Source organism: Thamnophis sirtalis, unplaced genomic scaffold, assembly GCF_051295495.1.
Source record: "Thamnophis sirtalis isolate CommonGarterSnake01/CBP01778 unplaced genomic scaffold, rThaSir2_p1.2 scaffold_7, whole genome shotgun sequence".
NCBI classification, from domain to species: Eukaryota; Metazoa; Chordata; class Lepidosauria; order Squamata; family Natricidae; genus Thamnophis; species Thamnophis sirtalis.
In genome coordinates this window covers 32922093-32943576 of record NW_028261387.1, presented here as the reverse complement: position 1 = coordinate 32943576, position 21484 = coordinate 32922093, and the positions used below count along the sequence as shown (strand labels likewise).

The 21484-nt window shown below is 37.0% G+C and overlaps 1 protein-coding gene across 2 annotated transcripts in view; it reads left to right on the top strand.

The window, feature by feature from the left end:
* Positions 1 to 2456: 2456 nt before the first annotated feature.
* Positions 2457 to 21484, top strand: part of RNF11 (ring finger protein 11) — a 41604-nt gene continuing 22576 nt past the window's right edge. Inside the window, exons 1-2 of one of the 2 annotated variants that reach the window (XM_087719683.1) lie at positions 2457 to 3239; positions 4662 to 4924. In XM_087719683.1, the coding sequence (XP_087575809.1) occupies positions 3224 to 3239; positions 4662 to 4924 (279 nt within the window). In that variant the 5' untranslated portion in view covers positions 2457 to 3223. Of the gene's footprint in view, positions 3240 to 4390; positions 4925 to 6707; positions 6763 to 21484 lie in introns of those variants that run through there. The other variant, XM_087719684.1, reaches the window with a different exon arrangement.

Below are 21484 nucleotides of genomic sequence, written 5' to 3'. Positions count from 1 at the left end.
GCGTGCATGGCCCCCAAATGCACCCCATGCATGTGCATGCGGTCCACTGCATGTGCCCTGCCCCCCTCGCATGCAAGCACATACCCCATCCCCTGCGCATGTGCAGCAGAGACCTGAAGATTGGCTGGCGGGAGGTGTGCATGCATGCAGGTTGGAGCTGAACTCTGATGGCTTGCATGCTATCAGAGAGGGTGCTGCGTGCCATCTCTGACACCCGTGCCATAGGTTTGCCATCATGGTGCCAGGCTTATGATCATTTTGTCATGATTCTCATAACTTGTTCTCTGTGCTAATTTTAGAAATAAAATTACATAAATAAATGAAGCTCAAAAGTAGTTCATGAGAAACTAAAAGACAGAGACCCCCTGGTCCAAATTATTTAGTTAGAGAGCTATTTTTGCGGCCCTGTAGCACTGTTTAAATTTGGTTGGAATGAACTGTCAAATTATAATAGCAAAATTCTTTGCTAGTTTTCATTGGGAAACAGATAGATGTACTAATTCACCAACAAGATTGATGTATTATTAATATTTAAAATAATCTAATCATTCTCCATCCCCTTTGATATCATGTTATTGCCACATTTTCTGCCATTGAAAAAAATTACTAAAATTAAGGCTCTGAGAGTTCAAAGAGATTATCTACCCCTAACAGTCCTTGTACCCATTATCCTATAGCAGAAGTTTATTTAAAAAGCAGCTTTTCTACTTTGTTTTAAGAAGTAAACATTACTGTTAATGCTTACATTAAATAGACTTAGATTATGAAACCTAATATTTGAAAAATATTTTATACTGTATACAATAAGAGTAATCCTAATACCTTTTTCCATTTGAAAAGCATTGTGAGGAGCAGGGGAGATTCACGAAGCAAGGAGCTCCATTTTCTTTTTTTAGCTATTGAGGAGGTCCTCTTGGTCTTAAGTGTGTTTTCATGAATAGGCTATTCCATGAAATCTTACAAATCAAGCAGATTGATAATATAAGATAATATAATATATCCAAAATAATTTGTCCTGTGTCTGAGTTAAAAGCTTTTATTTTTTATTGTTTAATATAATTTGATATATTCTTCTGGTAACATTAGAGGCAAAATAACATATAGAGGAATTTTGGAATAGGAGATAGATATCAACTACTATTCAAATTAGTTTTAATATTGGTAATATTGAAAATAAGTTCATTTTAAGACACATATTTTAATGAACAATATTAACTTTCATTACAGATGTAGAAGCCCATGCCAAAGATCATGCTATTGTGAAAGAAATATATGATAGCTCTGATACAGAAGGAAGTTCAAAAAAGTCGCACAGAGGTTTGAGTGTAAGATCCAGAGCATATGTGTTTCCATCTCGGTCCAGTGAAAGTGTACAATCTTTCTATGATGATGTTTGTGATATTTGCTCAGCGCAATTTTCTTTATCAGATGAATTTACTGTAGAAAAACCGTGTTCAAATCTGTCCAGCACTACTCCCAAAGCAAAAGAAACTGTTTCTGTTGCATGTCAAACAAATCATTCTTTGAAAGAGGATCAAAATTATGATATTAATACCAATATGTCACCGCAGTTCAAGAAACCAACTATTTCAAGATCAAAATCTGAAAATGATATCCTAAAGGCTTCCTCCAATAATACATCACGTCCAGTACAATTATTGAATAATGTTTCTGAAGTACAAAATCCATGATCCGTATGTTTATATCACATTGAAAAGTTCAAATTAACCTTAAATGCTGATGATTCTATTTTTTTTTCTTAAAACAAAGTTCTTAACTAAATACAGTTGTGTTAAGAATAGCACACAAAGTTCTGTGATGGAGTCTTGTTCCAGCTTTAAAGGAAGTTCTCCATTGTTGATGCTCCATTTTAAGATCATGGTACCTATGGTTAGGGTTACGTTTTGAATCTGGGATATTTTGAGCACAGAGACTCACAACAGTGTGTGTGTGTATACAGATGCAACAACATAACATCCATAAAACTTGTAGAATGTATTAGATGGGCTAAGAGAATTATACTGTTAGAAGATCTATTCGGGATTTATTACATCAAGATAAGACTTGCCCTCATCAGGTTGTTCAAATGATTTCAAATTCCTCAAAGCATTCATGTATTCAATGCAGATTCCTGTAAAGATTTTGCACATTCAGTTACATTTATGCTTGTTTCCATGCAAGCAAGGATGCTGAGGCTTTTGGGGAGTGTTATTGTGATAAAACTGACTAATTCCTAATCAGAATTAGAAACTACCCAAAGTGTTCAAACCTTTTTGGGTAGTTTCTAATGCTGATTCATGAGATGTGAATCAATAACATTCAAGAGCATTTACTGAGATTTTGTTCCTGTTGGTTCTTGTGGTAGCATCAAGAGTGAAACCTGACATCAGTAAGCAATGTTTTATTAATAAATATTTATTGTGGCCTAAGAGAACATAGATTTTGATCATTTTTACTGTCACAATGAAAAACAGTTGTGATATTATTCATGGGACTGAGACAGTCATGCCATTAACGTACTTTTTAATCAAAAACAAATATTTCGTTTGTGATACAGAGTCATGCAAAGTTTGTTGTATTGACCTAGTTGCATAATTCACTAGCATATAGTGAAGTTATGAAACAAAGTAGAAATTTTTTCTTCTTTTAAAAGGAAAGTTGAAGTTCCAACTTGCTGGGGAATTCAAGTCTTTGCATAGCTTGACAATGGATATGGTAAGGCTTTGATCTTAAAAGACAATCATAACAGCTATTTTCATTATAGATTAGGAAGCCTTATAAATAAAGCCCCAGTATGATTTATTTTCTTGTTTATTGGCAAAAAAGGATGCTGAGCTGCACTGCTAAGCCGGATGGAGAACAAGATGCTTTCTTCCTTTTGTAGTTCATTGAGTTTCTATGGCAAGGGTGTAAGAAAGATGAGGCATTTCCATTCCCCACCATCAGTTTTTAGTCTTCTGTTATAGTTGGTGGATATAACTAATATACCTGTTTTGATGACAAACACTGGTATATAAAATTCAAGAAAAAGCCAAAGGCCAGGATTCTAAAGCAACCTGCCTACCAGACCCATGTAGAGAAAAATACTCAAACAGGTTGGTTGCTTTGTGAGATGCCGTTTCTCCAGAAGTCTGGTTCACTGTGTGAGATGTCCTGTGAGTGTATTAAAATGCCACCCCATGTGGAAGCAAAGCATCCTGCAGAGTGACCTACCTGTTGGACCATGTTTTTCTGCATAGGTCTGACAAGCAGGTTTCTGTACAGAGATCTCAGTCTATCTTCCTAGCAGTACCACAATTGCTAGAAATCAAAAAATTTACCAGACCAAAGTCTACAGCAACCTGCTTGCCACACAAAGATAATTAGAACAATACTATATGTTTCCCATGGCTAAACCTACCACAACTATCACAACTTGCCACCTCCCTAAACGCAGGTCAGAACAGTAACTGGTAGATATTTATTCCACCAGCAATGATGTCCACTAATTGCTATACATCCCAAATGGCTGAGGCGTTAAAAGTCCATACATACTGGGACAACATTAAATCACACAATCTTAACTGAACCGAAAGTATTTTGAAATGTATATGGCATCAATTGCTATGCTAATACGGAAAAATAAAGAATGTTGTAAGCTGAACACTTCTTGGCATTCTGTAGAATTAACTACATTAGAATTAATTGGGTTTTGCCACTTACTGCTAAAAATTTTAGATATTGTTTTCAACAATTTGATATATATATATATATATATAAAGTCACGTTTTTTGGAAAAGTAAATTGTGATAATACTGTTCAAGACCTCAGAGCATTTAGTATGCAATTTCTAAAGGATGTGCCTAAAAACCCACATTTTTAGGTTTTTTTTTAATACATCCAAGTCTTCACAAGAAAACCAACAAATATATGATTTTACAATACAATGTGCTTATTTACCCAAATCCAATTGAATTATATGAAGGCAAGTAATGTAACAGCTTTAACCTTGATTAGTCAGAAAGAAACTAGTAATACTGCAATGTTAACTAGAAACCACATTGGAATGAATTGTGCTTTTGAGTAAATATGCAAAGCATTAAGCTTTTTACTCTGTCTGAAATATGTGCAGTCGTTTTAACAAAAACGTGCCAGAAGTTTTAGGATGTGCAATGCCCCCAAAATGAACATACAACTTGAGGCCCTATTTTAACTAAAAAATTAATCCGTGATCTATTACTGTATGAGGGAAGGAATACCTCTCTCGACCCAAACTTCAGAAATCTAGATCCTGGGGTGCCCGTTCCCTTTGGCTCGAAGGGAAGATGGGATTTAAGCATGTGGTGAGCCAAAGCAGGCCGTAGCAGCGGCTGGAATCAATGCAGAAGGAGGAGCTAGAGAGGCCTGGCTGACAAAGCTCGCTGCGTAGACGGCTGGTGACCAGGAAGAAGAACGCCGCTTTAGGCTCGGAGGAAACGGGCTCTGTATACCTGGACGCCTCCTCCTTCGCCCAACTCACAGAGGTCCAGAGGAGCTGGACTGAGGCCCTGATGATGCCCGAGGGCTGAAGCCTCTCCGATTCTTTCCTGCTGCTCTTTCGGTGCTCGAGCGGTAATTGGGCATTCTGGCGGAAGGCGAGAAAGGGATGGTCACTCCCTGAGGCGAGCGGATAAGCAGCTTAGGTCTGGTAGGGAGCTGGCATGAGCTTCCAGTATCGGGTTGCTGCTGCTCGGGGAAGGCCGAGGGAGAGCCGCCGCTGTTGCCTGGAGCTGCCGTTGTGTTTCTGAGAAGGAGAAGGCCCCCCTACTTCCCTTTGGGGAAGATGGGAAATTGCTTGAAGTCGCCCACTTCGGATGATATTTCCCTGCTGCACGAGTCCCAATCGGACAGGGCCAGCTACGGGGATGGGACCGAACAGGATCAGGAGCCGCCGCCGCCATATCAGGTATTGCGAGAAACCGAGAAGGAGCCGGTCCCGGTTGGGGCTGGATAGGAGAATCAAATTCAGCGAGGGGGAATTTTCTAACGGGGTAGCTGAATTGATCCGTTGCAACAAGAACGGGAAAGGGGGTCTCGTAGCATCATAAGGCTCGAAGGTAACTGTGGCGGGGGGGGGGGGAGAATAGCTTGAACGCCTGTAGGGCATATATTGATTCATCCCAGATTCATCGGGAAGGGAAACATAAATTACAGTCGCTAATGGGCCGAAGCAAAATTTCCATCCCTTGATTTCGTAGGTGTGAGTGTTTGCCTTTAAAAATAAAAGTCTGTTGCCTTGCCGGTTTGGAGTAAATAGCCACCGATGAGCAAACAAAAGTAGGGGGTTTCCTTTCACATATGGTTACCAGTAGCAGTAGTCTCTTCCTGAGGCCTGAAATTTGACATCTGGCCAGATCTCGCTCATCTAAACCTCCTCTTCCAGTCTGGTGGAGGAGACCTACTTTCTTTCCTCCCTCCCATCCTCATTTGCTTTTCAGTACTGTATTAAAAATTTAAGTATTCAAAATTCTGTTTGTGGTTTTTATAGCTCTTTAAAGACAAAATATTTTGGAATTCAGCTTTTAATATTAAGTCAGAGAATTTTATTTCCAAGTAGTATAATCAAAATTGCACTTAATTGATTATAATGTTTGATTGATTTGGTATTTAATACTAGAAATTACGAATTGTCATTTCAGAAATATTTTTCTTTATCTGGGTCATAAAAGGAGGTTCTAGTTTTTCAGCCAGGGCAGCTTCCTTTGTTTCTACACAGAATGACATCACTGTCTGGTGTTGCTTCCTTCTTATTGCCTTGTTAAACCAATAACAGTGTGTGTGTGTGTGTGTATGAGAGAGAGAGAGAGAGTGTGGTGGGGGGGAATCCTTTTTTAGGCTTTTGAAATTTATAATTTGTAAAGCGGTTTCTGTGGCAATATGCCTTATTTCCTTTGTTATAACTCGTACTAAGCATAGAAAATAAACATTTTGTTCTTGATTTTCTACCATTCTCTTAACATGTTCTGTTTTTTTCTTCTCTTATTATTCATTATAACTTTCCCCCCCCCCCCATTCTTGGAATACATGACTAATGGGTGGATTGGGTCAAACAAGTGATAGCTGGAATTCTGCTGAAGTTAGAGGCAGAGGGTACGAAGGCAATTTTCACAATCAAAGCTGTCTGCCGCTCATCTTCCTCTTTAAAAATTGCTATGGAAGTGGAGGGGCACTGCTGAGAAACATGAAACATGAAGAGAACTGTAAAAGGTGTCAAGTTTGTGAAGATTGCTTCTCTGTTTCATTGTACTTAGCGGAGACCCTCTATTTTAATCCTGGAGTTTTAATGACCAATCTACTGTAGTCATTTCTGACCTGATTAGTTAACAGCACTGCATGTTCATTTCCTGTGTGGATAATAATTTACGGTATATTATGCATGTAGCCTGCCTTTTCAACAGTGTTGCTAGTTCTCATCCTCAAATAACCTTGTGAGGAAGATGAGGCTGCAAGATTCTGATTTCCCAAAGTTCTGTCAGTAAACATAATTTAGATCTTCCAAATCCTACTTCAGTATTGTAAAAACTGTACCCTCCTTTTAAAGGATAAATGCAAAATGGTGTATTATTCTAGGTTCAGTCCTTGGTGAAAATCAGTAAATATATTCTGAAAATCTAAGCAGTAATGCTTAGAGATTTTATTAAAGATTTATGAAGACTTGATTTATTCTCAATGCTTGCTTATTTTTTCAGGATATGGGATAAATGTTTTCTTGGGAAACTATTGATGAGCTACCAGTCTTCAGAGGTGAATAAATATATACTCAGAATCCTGTTGAGTTCAGTGAGTTAAATTTCCAAGTAAGTATGCATATGATTGCAGCCCTTATATATTTCTTACAGAGTCTTGCATAATGCTACTGCTAAGAACAGTAGTCAGTGTCCAGTGAAATTACTCATGCATGTACAAAACTTTGTGCATTTGATGTTCATCATTTATTTCCACCTAACGGAGTGATCACTAAACCACATTTAAGCTACTAAGTTTGTATTTTGCTGCATGTGTATACTTGGCATGCGTTTGTGGTACACTAGGTCAATTAATCTACAATCCATCCATTTCTATTTCATCAAGGTGTAAAAAATATTTCAAGAAGATTAGATTATAGTAAACAAATTACAGCAAGCATTGAATTCTTGCTTAATGCAATGAATTAATTTTAAATGCTAATGCTTAAGTATACAATGGCTACAATTGATTTGTTTATTTGAGTAATTTGACAGATAAATGAAAGAATGATGACTGATATATAGTACTGTGGACTCTAACACTACACTTCCACTTCTATGCATGTTTAGTTAGAAGTAAATGTTGTTTGTAGCCCAGATCTGGTAGTTTCAGATATATGCCTTCATAACTCTGTCATTTTGCACAGTTACTGGAAATAGATGTTAATGAAAACAGCAGAACTTTCTTCCATAGTAATATGCACAGGATTGTGTTATTTTAGAGCAATTCTTGTGCATTTTAACTTGAGTAAATCTTTTTCAACTCAACTTGTACATTGGATAGCTATGGCTGCAATCATATACATATCAAACTTATTAAAAATAATTTGCAGGTAAACATACATAGGAATGGGATGAATAGCTGCATGGAAATAATGTAAATGTTAACAAGATCAATGCTAACTTGGATTAAATATATTAAGTATTGTATTCTAAGACAAAAACATTGCATATCTTTGAGAGAGTTTTATAGCTTTAAAAAGCAATGAGCGGGGGTGCTGACATTTATAAAAAGATTTTTTTTTAGCATTGCCAACATTGTAACAGCTACCAACAGGCAGAATATCAAAGTATGTTATTTTCAAAAGTGCACATTTCAGGGCATATTACTAATATAAACTGAGCATTTGTATTTATACTAAAAATAAGGTCTATGTCATTCAAAACTCTAGTATTTAGAATTCATTTTAAAAAACAATATAAAAGGATTCTTATTCATGTTCCTTTTTTATAAAATATAAATTTAGTATGCAAAGCTTCATAGACAATTTTATACTAGCAATGGAGAAAATACATAAACGCAGTACATATTTACTCACAATTAAATTGTAAATTTATAAGTAAATCTTCTGTTAGAATTAGAATTGCTTCCTAGTGAGTTAGCCTATCCAATAGGATTTGAGTACAGCTTGGATTGCTTCTTTGAATTATTTCTGAATTTTGCTTTTAATTCATTTTTTTGTTTTATTGTTGATATTTTTATGCTACTTTAGAATTATAACAATGAGCATTTCATTGAGCTTATGACAATGAGAAATCAAGCATTTCAAAATTTTCAGAATTTAATCCTATCCTTTTCCCCCCCTTATTGTGATCCACATAAAACTCACTGTATTTATAATCTAGAAATGAGTAACAAATAACTACAAAAACAAAGCACAGAAATCCTCCCAGCTATTTATGGGCTTGACATCTGCAGAATCAGATTAATCTCTTATCACTACTTAATTAAATTATGCTGAAAGTAAGTAAAGTAAGTAAAATCTTTATTATGGTCAAAGACCAGCAATACACATTAGTTTTTACACTATGTTAAAAAAATACTAACATTAAAATATAATTAAAAAGTATTTACATTAAAAGTGAATAATAGCATAATTGTCCAAAGATTGTTAAAGGTATGTCCAGATAATTGGTACAAGATGGTACTATACTTCTGTAGCCATTTTTTTTCTTATGGACATTGCAGCAGCACAGAAGTTTGCCACTGCATACATGGTAACCGGGTTAGTGTCCTGGAGGAGAAAGCCTAGATAAAAATGGTCTGCCCTCCCTGGCAATCTCTCTTATAAGGGGAGAATATGTGCAGACCTACAAGCTCTGTATAGCTCGCAGTGTAATAGAACATGTGAATCATCTTCCACTTCTCCTTTACCACATATACAAACACGTTCTGCTATAGGTGTTCTCTTATACCTGCCCTGGAGGAGTGCTGAAGGAAGAATGTTAAATCTGGCTCTGAAGAAAGCTATTCTTTGTTTTGGGGAGATCAGGTCATTTAGATATCTTGCCGATTCCCACACACCCTGTTTAATTCTGTCCCTACTGTGGAGAGGCAACCTATTTAGTTCTTCTTGGAACTCCATGCCCCTCATTCTATTAATTACTACTTGCTTTGCTTGCTCAAAGCCTAGGGACATTAAGAATAATGGTGAGAGCCCGTAAGAGCCCAGTTTGTGATCAATTGCCTGTTTCCAGGGGGATGGGAAATTGTCAGTCAACACTAGTGGGGACAGTCCCTCTGGAAAGAAATGCATTTTAAGCCAATAAATGATCATCATCTTCCAGGCTCTTACCTGAATTTGAGGCATGCCTGTCTCAATTCTTAACTGGGCATTTGGAGTTCCATTGGGTGCAGCTAAGATGGCTCACAGGAATTTAGTTTGTATGGTTTCTAGCAAGTCTCTCTTTGCAAGGATTCCTGATTGTGCCCCGTAAAGAATTTGTGCCAATGTTTTGGCCTCAAAAAGTTTTAAGGCAGCAGGTACTAACTGACCTCCACCTGTATAAAAGAAATGTTTGATTGCAATTGAGGAACTAATGCCTACTTGCAATGTGTGATCCAGGTGTGCCTTCCATGTCCCTAGTGAGTGGAAAACCACACCAAGGTATCTAAATGTTTTAACCAAACTGTATCCTTCTATTTGCCAGGAGTATTGGCTTGGTTTTTTAGCAAAAACTAAAATTTTTGATTTATCGAAGTTAAGGACCAGCTTGTTTTACCTGCAATAGCCGACTGTTGCCCTAATTGCTCTCTTCAGTCCTATGGGGGTTTGAAATGATAGTGGCATGCTGAAAGTAAATATCATAAATGAATATAAGATACAAGATAATGCATTTTCAAAATCTAGCCATCATCAGACCTTTGACAAATATGGAGAGAAGATGTAGTTCATTCTGATTTTCTTCTCTTTACCTATTCCATCTAGCCCAAGAGAAAAGAATGTTGTGAATGTTTGGATACATTGCTGCACACATGCTTTTGTATTTTTATTTCCTTTGTCCCTTACAATGTTGTTAGTGGGTTTTTTGGGGTGTGTGTGTGTATTTATTTGTTTGTTTTTCTGCTTCACTTGTGATCAAGTCTTTAGAACTTTCAACCCGAGGATACAAGATCTATAAGAGGTCTTGTTGTTTATACATTAGCATATGAGCATGGGAGCTGCTGGGACTCAATATAATTTCATCTTGTTCATACATTAATACAGGTCCCCCAATCCCCGAGCTGTGGCCCACAACTGGTCCTTGAGCCTTTCGGAACTAGGCCGCAGAAATGGTGGGCAAGCAATTAGCAAATGGAACTGTGCATGCACTTGCCTGGCACATTCCCTCTCCCACCACCCCACCGGTCCACAGACAGGTTGGAGAATTCTGCATCAGTGGGTCACCAAGAAAGTTATTTTTCTAAACATCAGATAGATCATCTTCCAGGATTTTAAAAATTATTAGCTCTGTTTCCTGCTTGGTGGTGTCCATCTACCTTGTTTAAAGCCTCTTCTATCCATTTTTGTAATGTTGCTTGTAACAAAGCTGCAGTATTCATAAATGATATTAAAGGACCTTCTGGTCTATCTAGAAATGATGTCCTTTTGGTGGTCAGTTTTAAAGGAATGTTTCGGACTTCTTCCTCATGTCATTTGTTGACATGCTCTAGATTTCCTAGTGCTGTTATCTGTGGCATCTCTGGTGACTCAAGAAGAAAATCAGCTGAGTAAGAAGTATTTTTCATTTTTACCATCATCTCGTGTTATTTTGGCCATGTTTTCTAAACTTGAGTATATAGTTTTTTTCTTTTTTGTAGCAAAAGGAGCAATACAGACATTCTGAAAGACAGTTTTGAATAATCTCATCCTTGAAGACTAAATTTAGAAAAATCTGAACATTGCTAAAACACAATCTCCGTTTTTAAGAGTTTCAGTGGGGTCTTCCATGCCAATAAAATCCTCTCATTGCCATATCAGGCAGGAATTCAAGTAACTCTTTCCAAGTTTAGATGGAAGGACAGTCAGCGTCTAATACGCACTGAACGAGGAGGCTTGAATTGCTTTTTTATTATGCTATTTCCTTTGTACTCTTTATTATTGTCGGAAGCATCACACTTGTAGGTAAGAAGAAGATTCATGAATTTTGAAATGAGTTTTGAAATCGTCTGTCTTGTTCCTGTTTTCCTCTGCTGTTGTGCCTCATCTTAGATTATTTTGATTAGAGCTCAGAGACTTCAGGAATGGGTAGCATTCAAATAAAGTAAATTAATAAATAAATAGGTATGCATCAGGGGTGGGTTATGGCACGCTTTACTGCCAGTTCGCTCATGCGCGTGCTTTGTGCACACGCATGCACAATTAAATTAAAATTGTTCTGCACATGCACAGAACTCAAAAATAAGATGGCAACGGTGGCGACCAGTGAACTGGTTTGAGGGTGTAGCCTGGGTCACTGCCGGTTCCAGCGACCCAGGCTGCCATACCACTATAGGTTCTGCCGAAATGGGCCACACCAGTAGGAACCCCGTTCAGCCCAGTTCATATAGACAGTAGATATTCTGAATAGAAACAAGGAATATAATAAGATCAGCCGAATTTTAATCATGCAGATTATTTTTACCATGCTCTGCTGGCCCATTTTGTTTAATCTGTTTTCCATCCAACTTTCTAACTACTGGCAATCGTTTTCAGAAAATATAATAATTACCAGCTGGATACCTGTGCTCTGCTAGGAAATAAATGATCGGGCTTGCTAAACTGACACAGTTTGAAAATTAATGAGTAGTCACGATTGGCTTCTCCTCTTCCCTTCTCTTCCTCAGGCTTGCCCCACAGAAGCCTCTCCTCTCTCCCCTTCTCTCTCTCAGGCTTATTCCACAGGAGCATCTCCTCTAGTATCCCCCTTCTCTCCCTCAGGTTGGTCCCACAGAGGCCTCTCCTCTCCTAATCCCCTTCTCTCCCTCAGGCTGGCTCCACAGAGGCCTCTCCTATCTTATCCCCTTCTCTCCCTCAGGCTAACTCCTTAGCATCACAGCATTTTTCAGGTGGGGAGGGAGAGTAGAATATCTAAATTCCCAGCCCGCAGGCCGGATGAGTCACATGTTGGCCATGCCCACGTGTTCTTTTCAGGTTGGGAGGGGGAGTAGAACGTCTAACTCAGTGTAGTCAACCTTGTCCCTACCGCCCACTAGTGGGCATTCCAGCTTTCATGGTGGGCGATAGGGGTTTGCTGTAACTCTGCTTTATAAATTTTATAAGGTAAAGTTACTTCTCTACTTTATAAATCACCATTACTGTGGAAGCGGTGGGCGGTTAGAAAATTTTACTACTAACAGAGTTACAAAAGTGGGCGGTAGGTACAAAAAGGTTGACTACACCTGGTCTAACTCCTTAGCATCAGAGCATGTTAATAATAATATAAGAAATACTAATGATCTGATGGTCATTTTGAAAAATCCTTTCTTAGTGAGCACCTAGAAGTCAAGAGGAACATATGTGCCAAATTTCAAGCTTGTAGGCTTTATGATTCTGGAGATTTCATGATGATGCGTGAGTGGTATTTCACACACACACCACACACACATTACTGCTGCAAATTTTACATCTTAGTAGTTTTCTTAGTGACAGATATGCAGAATATTAAGCTGTTGTCATATAAAGGATACCTATATGAAGCAATGGTAAACCTATGAAGTCACTTACAATATTATAACACTTTGGTTTTCTGCAAGATGCTAAAGGGAGAAAAGACGCTTCAACTTTCAATTAATTTAAATGCGAGTATAGGATCTAAACTACCAATAGTGAAAAAACATTATTTTTATAATGGTTTTCCTTCCAAATTATTTGGAGGAAAAGATATTTATTTATTATTTGCACATATCTTAAAATTATTTAAATATTAAGTAAATGTAATTAAAATATTGATTTCAACAAAAAGCTTCAAGCATTAATAAATATTAAGTGACATATTTCCTGGTTCAGTGCAGAAAATGGCTTTGAGTAATCTCTGCAAACCAGACATTTTTCAGACATAATGACTGGGAATTTGAGGAATTGTAGTCTCGTTACATCTGGAGGACACCCAATTTGGTGAAAGCTGATCTTGAAAACCTTTCCCAGAGGGACATGTTGGCAAAAAGTGTTTTAATAGGTAAATTTTAAATTTAAAAATCTAGTGATAAGTTTCAAATGTAATGGGAAAGTTTCATGTTAGTTTAAGATAGGATTTGGTAACCTTAAACACTCAAAGAGCCTCGAAGGTCCTAACCGGAAGCTCCTCGTTCAGTTCTGGAGTCGACCGGAAGTCTGGTTCACCCACCATAGAATTTCCTCCTAATGTGGCATCCTTTTTCATCTACCTGTCTTAACTGAAAGCCCTATCAATTGTAGAACCAACCGGCAACAGGGAGCCACAGCAGAGCTTCACAGCTTCGGGTTTCCGACCCCAGGTTTAAGAAATAAGAAATCTCTCCTATCAATTCAACACTTGGAGTATGATGATGTGAGCCATTTTGTTTGAAAATAACATGTTTCCTGTGGCAGGAGGAACTCTCTGTCAAGCCAAGTTCCTCTTGAATCATTGGGTGTTCGCAGATTGATTGAGACAGATTTATGACCAAAAGCAACAGCAGATTAAATGCCTCTGTTTAATCAGGTTGGACAAGATTGGATAAGATAAAGTTGGATAAAATCTACATGTTGCTGATCTGATCAAGCTCTTAAATGTTCAGGAGACAATCTAGCTGGCTTTTTGCCACTCTTTTATCCAGAGTTCAGAACCATATCATTATTTAAAGTTGTGTTTTTTTTCCAAGAGAAATCTGGAGATATTATCAATGGATGGGAAAAGACAAGACTACACTCTCTTCTTTTTTAAGATCATCACCATTTTCGTCTTTGAAAAGTACTTTATTACTTTGATCCATAATTGGCTGGATTCACGCGACTATGTACTGGCCTAATTAAAATGGCTGTCCTCCCTTACCTGCTACCATCCATACATTAGCAGGTTAGTTCTTCAAACTGAATATCTTAAGTTCATTGTGGGCCCACTTTGCCTTCAATGTTATCTCAGGACACCATGATACATAATTTAGTTGCATCTCAACTGTTGTAAGATATTGTATGTAAGATTGTTTTGCGATTCTGCTGGTACAGAATGCTGTGGCTAGTCTCCTGATGGGACAATGTATAGAAAGCATGTGATTCCCTTGTTACACCAGTTACTAGTTATTGGTCCAGAGTAATACCTTCAACTCTTCTGGGAAAGCATCTCAGGACAATAAGATATCAGATCTCCCACTGAGAGGATGGAGAATGAGGCCCTTACAAGGGGAGATCCTGGGGATGTTCTTTTCCATAAATACTCATAAACAAGCTACAAATTACACTGTTTAATGAGTGTTGAATAAATAGCTCCCACTAACATCAGTGTTAGGATTTATAAGAGAGAACATTTCTTCCTTTCTGTCTGTCTGATCAAAATTAGTGTAGCAGGGCTTTGTAATATTGAAGCCACCATTGCCACAGGATGAATTCCTCTGCTCCAAAGATTATTTTTCCTGTGGCCCAGAAAAAATTACAACAGTAATTTTCTCTCAAGAATCATTTTGCATCATGAAAAATCATTCCCTCTCTCTCAGCTCACCTCACTGGATTGTTGTGGAGAAACTAGGAGGAGGAAGGAGCATTAAGTATTAGATAAGTTATTTGTAAAGTAATAACAGTGGGATAAACCCCTAATAAGAATAAATCATTTTCTCCTCCCTGATAAAAATAAATTTATTATGAAGTTACAATTAAGTTTTTTCTATGAGCAATGAGGATATGATTTAAAATCATACTCAGGTGATGAACCAATGTCCCATTTAATTGTCAGATGTGTTGTCTTGAATTATGTTGAGATAGCATTTGATATCATTGATTTGTTGGATCCAATTTACTTATACTTTGGCAATTACATGCAAGGTTACATCACTTAAGCAATATTATTTTATTGTTGAATCTCATTATTATGGTTCATTGCACCATCTGCGATGTTCATACTGGATTTGGCATTTTGCCTACCTAGTCCTTCCCAAGGACCTGCAATAGATAGTGCTACATATATTACCTCAGGATATAAGCTGTTTCGAGTAAAGCTGCCTTTTGCAATTGACTGAATTTGTCGATGCCGGTGGTGTTCAAATGGTGCTCTAGTTGTTGTTGTTATTTGTTAAGGCTACCCAATTCCAATAAAACTCTGGGTGCCTTATGTAATATTAAGTATGCAATTAAAAACATACTATAACAAAACAAAACATAACTGTTTGGATAAGATAACAATAACAATCTATTTTTATTGACTAAGTCATAGCTGTGTTGTAGTTGCTCAAAGTATAACATTAAAATCAAAAGGGAGTGCTGTGTTGTCTGTCCTGTCAAACAATAATAACTAGCCTATCCATGTTTATTATAGTTTTGCATTCTCAAGTTGCTTGTAAGACACACCCATAATATGTATCCTCATGTACATTTCATTTCCTAACAGCATACACAAATGGCTATAATTGCTTCTAAATGTTTGTGTAGCTGTGACCTTGACTCAACACTTATGTTTTCATTTCTATTTCTCAGTATGAGAATAGAGAGGAGGATCTTTTTATAATCTTTTTCTTTGCATATATTATGTAAAATATAATCAGCTTTTAAAAGTAAATTTACAGAGTTTGTCAACATTTGATATTCTCCTTGTTGGTCTTGCCACTTAGTTCCGACATCCCTTTGAATGATAAGTTGGATATTTTAACAACTGAGACCAGCATATACTGTAAAGTCTGTTTTAACATTTGCAATATATGCAGCTTTTCTCTTCTCCCTGAATGTTTAGTACTCACGAAATAAATCTGTCCCTACAACAATTCAGTAAATAGTAGCATACAAGCATTTACCGGTACCTCCATCTGTTGATGTATGTTATATATGTATATTCCATAATTACATTTAAAATCAGTTCTAAGAAGTTCCTAGCCTTCAGTAAGAATCCAGCAGGTTCAAGTTGACCATACTGAGGAAAATTTAGGTTAAAATTAAAATGCCTCAATGCTTTTCTTTACATAGAATTTGTGTCCTTTTTTTTTTTTAACCCTATCTGTTTTTTCACATGAATTCTTCAGGTATCTGAGCATTTTAGTTTGATAATATATATGAGAACTACAGTTCCCATAAAGAAAAGAAAAGAAATCATAAGATTTTATTTTTTCTGCTGCATGAAAAATCTATATTGGCAGATTTATTTGTAGCCAAAGTGACACTTTTTTTTAAAACTGGTAATATTGTCTTTGTATATTTTAGCAATTATACTAGTTGAATTCCTGCTTTGGTAGAGTGATTATAGCCTCTTTGCAGTTTGCTGCAGAGCATCAGTTTTCAATCATTATTTTTTTTCATTTAAGAAAAAATATCTTAAATTTTATTTCCTAAATTTCAAATATTGTGAGAAATGGGACAGTAATCTATGTTTGGTCTCTAGTAAGAATTTGCGTATTGTGGACCGATTTTTGGTTTGTGATGTAATAGCCCTATTGTATTCCTAAATGCTTTAGGAAAAGTTGTAGCATATATTGTGCGAAGCGTAATATACGTATGTCTCTTGATTGAGGAATGTAGAGTGTTTTTTTAGATACAAAAATCACTATCTAGCTACCTCTTAGGAGCATGGAAGAATTTTGAACGTACAGGATGATTTGCAGTTGCTACACAATTCTAGCTGTTTTTTAGAAGGAAATTACAAAAAGTCCTATCTTAGTCAAAATTCTGCCTTGCATTTTCTCTGATTTAGCTGAACTGGAAGTGAAAGGATACAAAGTCACATTTACAGGACATAAGAATAACATCAGAATAGTCCTGAGTAGCTGATCTAGTGGAATTTATATATTTCTCTAGTTTTAGATGGTAGATGCTTAGCTTTTGTTTCTGACATTGCTTTATGCTGCATTGATATGGTCTATTTAAATTCTGCCAACCATAGCTTAAAACCTGGCTGCCTTCTTTGTACACCTTTAGCTTGAAGGCAGAAGAAACAAAGCTGCAAATTAGACTTTTTAAATTAGGCTTCTTATTCCAAATATCAGAGAGAGACAGAGAGAGACAGAGAGACAGAGAGAGACAGAGACAGAGACAGAGAGAGAGACAGAGAGAGAGAGAGAGACAGAGAGAGAGAGAGAGACACTGGAGTTACTTAAACTAATAAATACATGGTGCTGCTTCACGAATGATATGACTGCAGTTCTTAATTTGTTTATATACAAGCAGTAAATACATAATCACAAAATAATTCTTAGCTATACTTTTTTGTGACAAATGAATGAGGAATATAGCCCTTGTACTTGTGTTGCATCAAGGTTGAATTTCTCTTTCTGTTATCAAATATGATCCATCTACTAAGACACCATGATAGATACTGCTCAAATGGTTGTTTCTTACCTAAAAAGTACCTATGTTATCCATGTCTTTAAAAAAATCAGTATATTTGATCTTTCTCTGTGTGTATGTTTTTCTCTCTCAATATAGTATACTGTATATATGTGTGTGTGTGTGTGTGTGTGTGTAAATAAAATTCATTTGCTTAAAAATGATAATAAGTTGAGTTTGGATGTGGTACACAAATAATTTGTGTATTGTCATATCCACATTTTGATTAAGATGCTATATTTATAATTTTTAAAGAAAATTGAAAGATAGTTAATCAATCCTAATTTAATTCATGCAGATTGTATTTATTAACATAGATTTGGGAGCGATAAGACATCGTTTGGCCTTTGTGAACTAAAGCACAGGGCAGCTTTAATGGTCAGCCTGTGATTAATGTAGTTTCTGTTTCTTGTATGTGTATCTTCGGTGCAAACCTCGCTTCGGTATTAGAAACAGTTAAGATTTAAATGAAATCATTCTTGGACGTGTGCCCTGGGAATTAAAATTGCACAGTCACTGCTTGCAGAGACGGGCTTATCGCAAACAGAAATATAAACTTGCTATATAGTATACAATAATTTATTGCAAACATAGAAAAGCCAATGCAGTGGCAAAGTTTTTCTGGGGATTTCCCCCCCTCCACGACAGTTTATTGTAAAAAGCCAATAAACTGCTTGTTTTGAAATGTGTTGTACGAAACAGTTTTCTGTCTTCCAGTGTATAATTACTGCAAGGTGGAAGAGAATATATGTCAGCCTTTATTGACCAGACATTCTATACTTTGACCTGGTATTTTATTAACTACCACTTTGTTTTAATCAATAACAATCAGGAAATTTTCCTGTTTATGAGCACTAATAGCTACATAGCACAAATAAATGAATGAAATACTTAGTGTTGGAGTATCATGTTAAGATCCTTGTTATCTCCTAAGTTATTGGATCCTTGTTATCTCCTATTTATTTCATAGAAATCATTGTAGCCTCTATAGACATATTGAACCAGATGACAAAAGGAGAGTGCCATTCAGACAATAATGCCTGTTTGTACAATTGCCATTGATATTCCATATTATAATCCTGTGATCTATCCCTGTCTCTGGACCCGTTGCTTAGCTCTTCATATTATAATTTCAAAGACTTGCACTTCATTAATGAAATATAACCTCCAGATTGTCTGTGTGGAGCCCCATGGGGCCTGGACCTAAGTTATGTTGTTAAAGGGGGTTATCCGGTGAGACCTGAAACTGGAACTTTTGCAAGATAAAACAAAACCCATCGCACCTGTTGGGTACAGGAACCAGGTGAGGAAGCAGCACTGGTGAGCAGCTGAGGGTGAAAACTCAGCTGGCTGGAATAGCCCCTAGGATATTATCTTGGAATGAGAGGAACACGCTGTGCAGTAATTGAAGTGCAAAAAGCAATTGGTTGTAACGAGGAGATACATGGTTCATTAACAACTTTGTCATCCTCTTTTGATTAGTTTCCAATCAAAAGTTGCATGAATAGATAATAATATTATAACCCATGTAATATTTTGCTTAGGGAGGTTTTCTATGAAATGCAGGTGATAATATGTTTAATGGTTCTAGCCCAGACCTCATAAATATAAGCACTAGCCCACATTATGATACTAAACAACAGGTGAATGTTTGTTAGTAAATATCGCTATATCTGTATACTTTCTTATTTGTGGGGGGAGGAGAGGTTGGGTACATACATGAAGACATTAATATTCATGTTCATTAGTCTGTCTTCTGGAGAAGAAACCAAATGGTGGAAATAGAAGTTCAAATATAGGTCATTGTAACAGTCCTTGTCAAAATAACCTATTATTTAGGATATTATCAGAAAGAAATCAGTAACTGTATACAAAGAGCACCATCAAGAAGAATAGTTGCGGTTATTTGTCTCAAAGAATGAAATGAAGGTGCCTTACTAGCAAAGGCAAAAAACCAGAGCTATCACAACTGTAGCTGCATGTCCACATCCATTAAATGTGAAAATCCACCAGAAATATACACAAAGCAAGAGAGAAAGACAAAATAGAAATGCCACTTCATTAATTAGATGCACAGTAACCTCAGTCATACATTGACTGCCTAACTGGCCCAAACCATTTTCCTATTGTGCAATGTCCTGGTGAAACCTTTCCTCATGTTTGCTGCTGACTGCGACTAGATTTTTGGGAAAGAGTCCAAAGTGTGAATGCAGAAAATGAATCTTCAGTGGCATGTTGCAATTCATGGCCTTGATGTTGTGAGAAGTTTGTCAAACAGCTGAATATTGTTTGGTGCTCTATAGTTGTCACGAAAATTCCCACTACATCTATGCATGCTTTCCAGCTGATTTTCTCTGGTCCCACTAATAGATCTTTGAACCGCTTGTCATTGATTACATATCTGACAAAATGCCTTCCTTAATCTTGGCATCAAGATTATTCTTGGAAACATTTGTATGAACAAAAACCTTCATCTTTCTTGTCCATCACTTTCACAGAATTTTTCATCAGTCCAAGTTTTATTTGGAATGGAGGAAAAATATCTTTGTCAGGTCAACAAGTGGTTCATGTGCCATGTTTTTCCATCCTGGAACCAAATTCTTTCAGCGTGGCCATTTCTTTTTAATGTAATGCAACTGTTTTGTACAGCTGTCTCATTCACATGCTGTATGTAACAACAGGGTTTGGTATATCTGAGTTGCATTCTTAGCAACATAGCCACTACTCTTAGGTCTCCACAGATATTGTAGTTATACTTGGTACACCAGATGCTTCTTTTATGTGTGCAGCAGAGCCAACATGTACTGAACAGTGTACATTGCTATTGTGTAAAAACAGAAAATTTCTATAAAACAGTATGGGATAGATTAATTTATGGGTTATTTTCATGATCAGCAGCCAAAAATCTATAAGATGCATCCAAAAGTATTAAGAAAGCAAAATCTTTGTTTTTCAGTGAAATCCACATAGAACATTTTATCACATTATTATATTATGGAGCAAACTAATCATCAGATTATTTTTATCTGGGTTTTATGAATTTCTAAGATACAATAACCTGTTTTAGAGTATTACAAAATCATTATTAAAGCACATACTAATGAATATTGTACATAATCCAGAGCTGAGGGATGAGTAAGTGAATGAGGAATATTATTTATATTGAGTGAGACCACTGATTCCTCCATCCAGGATCTACATTCAGTGTCTGGAGGGATGGTGAACTCTTTCACACAGAGGATTCCCCAGTTTTAGTTATGGGTTTGAAACTTTACCCTGTAAGTAAAATATATTCTCTTTAATTGAGTTACAGTCCTTCACTTAAAAATAAGGGTGAACAACCTCATGAACAACAAGCACAGCTACACTTTCAGATCTATAATGCCTGAGATGAAGTGCTGTGTCAGCACTCCTTCATTGGATAATCAGGAAAGAAAACCACAAGACTCCATTGATAGAAATCAAGTGTACTTTTACTAATTATTAATGAACAGAAGCGTAGCAAAGCGAAGTCTGATTATTTAGGCACGAAAGTAAATGATATATTTATAACCCATTCCCTACCCCTTGGCATCCCATGCACAGTCCAATCATAATTCTCCCAAGTGTCAGGTGCGAGATAACTTCGAAAGGCATCACCAAGATGGAATGTCGGTGCTGTTGGCCTTGGTGGGAAACCTCCTCCGCTTGCGCAGTACGACGGGCAGTAGAAACTCCAGAATCTTCCTCCAGCACAACAATCAGTCCCCTCCCAAATACCATGCCCTCCCTCCCCGTTTCAATGGCAGCCGAAGCAGCAGCAAAGCAGAGGCTGACATCCGGCCCTCCTCCGGAAAAAGGCGGTCAGACCTGGAAAACGACAAAACACAAACAAACAGACGAACAACAAAAAACGGAAAAGGAAAAACGGGGGGGGGAGAGAAAAAGTCAGGAAGCACGGAAAACTAGGGCTTGTCAGGATAAGCAGAATAGAACTGGCGGAGCAGCTCGGGGACCTGGACATGAGTCTTATCCACCCACTCG